Source organism: Octopus bimaculoides, chromosome 6, assembly GCF_001194135.2.
Source record: "Octopus bimaculoides isolate UCB-OBI-ISO-001 chromosome 6, ASM119413v2, whole genome shotgun sequence".
Lineage (NCBI taxonomy): Eukaryota > Metazoa > Mollusca > Cephalopoda > Octopoda > Octopodidae > Octopus > Octopus bimaculoides.
The window spans coordinates 67,824,079-67,829,787 of NC_068986.1; the positions used below are offsets into that span (position 1 = coordinate 67,824,079).

Below are 5,709 nucleotides of genomic sequence, written 5' to 3' on the forward strand. Positions count from 1 at the left end.
TAAACATAGTAAAATAGACAAAACGAATATTGTGAACTTGGTATGGGTTGTGGAAAATTCAACGTCTCGAACAGAGTCCTTCTTCGGGGAATTGTTAACAGAAAAGAAAGTAAAATATGAAATGTTTCAGTTGGCGTATTTCGCTGGCTTGAATAAGAATTCTAATTTTCGCTAGGACGAGTCTGTAAAATCGCCAGAAGATAACCTCTGTAATGGTGAAGCCTATCATTTATGCAGTGCTAATTTTAAGGGGAAGTACGATATTTTTCCTAATGCGAGTAATGATTTAGTCACAGGAAACAAGATTAGCAGAATCTTATTGAAAATACTTTCGATGTCAGTTCATGAAGTTTAACTTTTATATACTTTGGATTCTTAGTTGAAGGTTTAGTTGTCGACCATGAAAGAAATCGATTTTGTTAGATTTTAAAATTTAAAATTTAGGAAACATCATATTAAAGATTTCTTCTCACCCGACAAAAAAATTCAGATTGTGTCAGATTGTTCTCTGCCGTGTTTGTTTCTATCCTTACTTAATATGTGCGTAATTTACTTTTTTTTAACCAATCTCAGCCACTTTATTCTCGGAATAAAATAATGTTCTGTTTAATGTCGAGTTTTAGTTAATGTAACTGTAGTACTGTTTCTATAATCTAACGTGATTTCATGTATTCTATAATAGAAATATATGTCGCAAACTAACGGCGTTCATTTGAGATGATTACTTTTACAGATATACGATAATAAACAGTAAAGAAGCTGAGAAACATAGATACTAAGTTAGCTACCAGTTAGATATTCAACTTTATGACAAATAGAAACACATAATTACATATAATTACATATAACATAATTACATATAACGATAATGTTTGATTTATTAGTGAAATTACTATTTCGGATGTCAGAGTTAGATATAAAGAGATAATAGAATAGCTACAAAATTTTAGTTGTACCTTGATTCTTTCTATTCGCTTATCTTATGTTTTCTTGTTCTTTTTCTTTTTAGGTGTATGCCTTACAATGTTCCTGGTTATCAGTACAGCCACTGTGTGGATATCAGCTATCCAGCTGCGCATCATGCATTCGAAATCATCATTTCCAAGTAGCTTCAGTAAGTCTGGTCTGAGTACAAGCAGTTTCAACGACGAAACCAGTCTAACAGTGCCATTAGACGCAACACTTAGTACTGGAGCCAGTTGCTCAGGGACCGCAGGCACCAGTGCAGACAAGCTCGAGAGCTATGTCATGGTAGACTACCTTCGGCATCAACAAAGTAGTTCGGGTGAAGAAGGGTGTGCCGGTGGAATTCCCCCTGCTGGTATGGAGAACTTCATTAATGCCATTGTATCGCAACGTGAACAGAGGAAATTCCAGCATCGAAGATTAGAAGGGAAACGTCGTAAATTTTTCCTATCCAAAAATCTCGGATGTTGGTTTTCCCTCATTGCTACTCTGCTGACTATACTGACGGCACTTGCACCACTTTTTGTCATCACCTAAAACAAAATTCATAAGCTTGATGCGCCGACAATGGCGACACAAATGTGAAAGAAAAATTAACAGCAATAAACCCATAAACATAAGAGACAATATTGAATACAAAATACTTAACAACAATTCATACAATAAGATAAATTCCATGATTTACTTTATAAAACACAATGAAAATAAAACATTTCCGAAGAGAATAAAAACACGATAAACAATGTGGTAAAATATTAAACTGCCTAAACACACAAAGGGAAAAACTATAATCTGAGAAAGAGACCAAGTTTAAGAATGCCTTCATTGAAATAAACTACTGCTTTTGAAAGGACTGTCGATAAAAAATATTCCCTTTGTATGATAAAAACAACAAAGAGAAAAAAACGTGAACAATAGGAATGGAAAGGGGAAATTCATAGAAGGGTTTAGTGTCATAATGTTATACATAGTTTGTCAGAATCGGACTCATACCAATTAATGGAACGGTTTACAAGTTGTAAATGTAAAAATTATTTTCTCTTGTTTAATTCCATAATTTCCCAGATTCAAAAATATGATATTCTTCTATGTCTGGTGTAAAATATAATAGAGGTAATTTCGTTTTTGATTTCTATTTACATCTCTCAAATACATTTCCAAACAAAAAACGTGAAAAATAATTGACAAATTGATTTTATAAAACAATAGGCATTTATCTTCAACTTGGAAACGGGACGAGTTTAAAGTAAATTAAAGTAAGAACAAATATATACACAAATTGATAACGTGCATACATATACTGATGAATATTTATATGTACACGGGAATTTGTGCACATAAATACGTATTTACACATAAAGCAAGCAACCTAAGTAGAGCACATAGGGTTTGAGTACTTCAATAAGTTTATTTATGCATGTATGTGTATACATTATATACAAATATACTCATAATTACAACTGCATATATATATATATATATATATATATATATATATAAGCAAATATATGTGTGTATATGCGTGTTTGTTTGTACGTATGTATATATACATACATATACATATATATATATACATATATATATATATATATATATATATATATATATATATATATATATATACATATATAACCCTCTCATAATCAAGAAAATAGTTGTTCAGAGTTTATCTTGATTAAATTCCAGATAAACAGCATAAAGAATGAATTATGGTTGTAGGGCTCAAGAGTGATTACTATATATAAGCGGATTTGTTTATATGGGCGGCTACCACTCTGGGCGTAAGGTCGCTCTAATGAATAGAGTGTTACTACGGTATTTTCGAGACTACATCTCTGGAACAGAATGTAAAAATCATAACTAAAGTAGATGAATGAAGGCTATTACTGGGCTGCAGAGTTGATGCGATAGCAAGAATGAGTAATAGCAATGGGAAAAAAATGAAACAGTGCAAGACTATATCACGTATATAAAGCATGGAAGATATGAATGTGACTAACGAAACTTCGAATTTAATATGTTGTATTGTCAATAAGATGTAAATTGCTGCAGCGAGTCTTAAAATATAGGAAAATAAAGACGATATCATAAAACGCTGACCGAGAATAGTCAAGAGAGATTATTGAATCGACACAAAAAGATATTGCGAAGCGGTAGATCAACAATATAATGTCAAATGGCAAGTAGAAGAAATTCAAAGGGAGTCAGGTCAAAACGCGTGTGTTTCTGATAAGTGTATGAGTTGGAGGTGTGAGGGATACCATGTGAAGAGCAAGGATTTAAACTTTAGGAAACTAATGCAAAACATCGATATTACGTTGTTTTAAGCTCTACATGTACTTTGACAAAGGAGTAATATTTTGTTTTCACCATGCCTGAATAGCAATATATCGTGGAAGTTTCGTTATTGGAATCTGTCTTCTACATTTACCATGCATTTGTTTACGCACTAGCAATTGGTTAAATCTGATAGAAATAACAATAATTTCGTATATTATCGATCCTGTATTGCATTAACAGTAAAGAGGAATTGTAGCTTGCTGCGTGAGTTTTAGAAATTTATTTCCAATGAGTCTGTCATTTCGAAAAACATCAATCTGCATAAATTATTCACAAAATATCAGTTAGTAGTTTGACTGGCTCGAAATATAATCAAGTATCAAGCTCACTTGTATTATGTTCTGAAGTGGATCAGCATTATGTCTCCAAATTTCAAGTTTATCAGCATGACTGATGCGTACGCCTTTTTATTGCAAACTCTTTTACACACACACACATATATACAAACACACACACATATATACAAACACACACACATATATGTGTATATATATATATATATATATATATATATATATATATACATACTAGAAAATAATATTTTGATTGAAGCATATAGCTTTCTCTTTTGTTGTTATAGCCGTGAATAATTTCATTAGATATTTTAATCCTGTTTTTTAATCGCATTTTGTAAATTATGTTTATGTCTCATGAACACACGAACATTTTCTCACCCGCATACAAGTAAACTGTGAGTATGTATGTGTGTAAGTTTCATTTACGCTTTTTCGTATTTCATAATAAGCCGCGAGTAAAACATTAATGAAATCGGCCTGATTAATTTCCTGGCCGAATCTTTACCATTCACCCATCAATTTTCGACTCCATCTTCAGAAACTGATATATGCAACTGAGTACATTATTAAACTCCACTATGCGAAACCATTTGTATTTCTAACAATGCAGGTCAGCTTTAGATGACGATATTGCCATATTGGAGCATCTTTCAAATTCTTGCCTATAAGTGTTGGAATTTTCTTTTCTTCATCACGTTATTGTTTATATAATTTCTTTATAACAATGGATAATGAATTTGCTTACGATTATATACTAAGATTATGAATATTCTACTAGACTCTTAAATTAAACAAAGCAAGATTTTCTTATCGGTATTTAGTCTTGAAATGAATATTCACTTAGAAGTATTTTTACAGTCTTCAAATAATTTTCTGTCAAACACTATCGATTTTACGTAGAATGGCTAAATAAAGATTTATAAAAATAAAAAGCGTATGGAGATCCGTAGCGATTACTCTCTGTTACATAATGCAATAAAAATGCCGTGATCTATATTATAGCAATGATATCTCCAAACAGTCAAATAGATTTCATGACTTTCAGAGTGATACAATGCAGTTTTAAAATGTTCCCAAATTATATTGAATACAACTACTTTATCGTTTATTACAACATTACGTTGTGTCATGCCCACTTTCCAAGATGATTCGTGTTACAAAAGCTGTTCACCGACCGCTTCTTTCTTCATTTCCCTTACTAAGTGTTGGTGCTTTTACAATCTATTTTATATGGAACATACGTATAAATAAACTAAAATATTTTACGCAGAGAAAGAATGATTGTATAGTATTCGCAAAATTTCATTATCAAGTAGTTAATATAAGAAATTATTACCATGTCTCAATCATTGTGCTAATTTATATGGTGTATTTAAATATAATTTCGTGGTGATTAATATTACGCTATGGAATCAATAGAAAAGCTATTATTTCGTATATATGGTAAAGAAATTAAATAATTCTTTTTCCCTTATTTTGGGAAGCTCTGTAATTGGTATTTCTTAGGAGAGCAATAACATAATTATGAACAAATTATCGATAACGTTCTTTAGTTACTGAGTATCGATCCACTGGAAAGTGAAATGCTATTTTATGTTTAATTCGATGTTTTACAGTAAAATTGCATATTCAGTTATTCCACAAAAATTTGGGGAAGCCGATAAAATGTACCACTTATTTGTACAGGTATCTGTCAAACTACATTTGAAATTTGTACTGATTATCATGATAGTTATTTTGTACAACAGATGGTGAATAGAATATCTTGGAGGCATTCAATACGTCAAATTTACACCTCACTCTAATGCATATTTTATGGATTATAACCTTCTTTATAGTCACGTATGAAAAATACGTTACAGCGCATGAAGAGCAGTACATAATAGTTACTGTTATATAATAATTATTGTTAGCACCAAGGCATTTATAAGGATTCCGAAATATCATATCAGACTATGGATGACTAAATTACAACAGGTATAAAGTCCATTGTTTGTATTATAGTGCATTGTTGTACCATTCAAAATTTTTATTCTTTGCAAACAATACACAATGCTTCAAGCGAAGTACAATACTCTCCTATATATATATATATATATATATATAT

General features: G+C 31.1%; 1 protein-coding gene across 3 annotated transcripts in view; it reads left to right on the forward strand.

The window, feature by feature from the left end:
• LOC106869618 (neuronal acetylcholine receptor subunit beta-3) overlaps positions 1-2,426 on the forward strand; it is a 546,457-nt gene extending 544,031 nt beyond the window's left edge. For all 3 annotated transcript variants that reach the window (XM_052968838.1, XM_052968839.1, XM_052968840.1), the window contains one exon: positions 1,010-2,426. In XM_052968838.1, the coding sequence (XP_052824798.1) occupies positions 1,010-1,503 (494 nt within the window). In that variant the 3' untranslated portion in view covers positions 1,504-2,426. The remainder of the gene's footprint in view (positions 1-1,009) is intronic.
• The last annotated feature ends 3,283 nt before the right edge of the window (positions 2,427-5,709 follow it).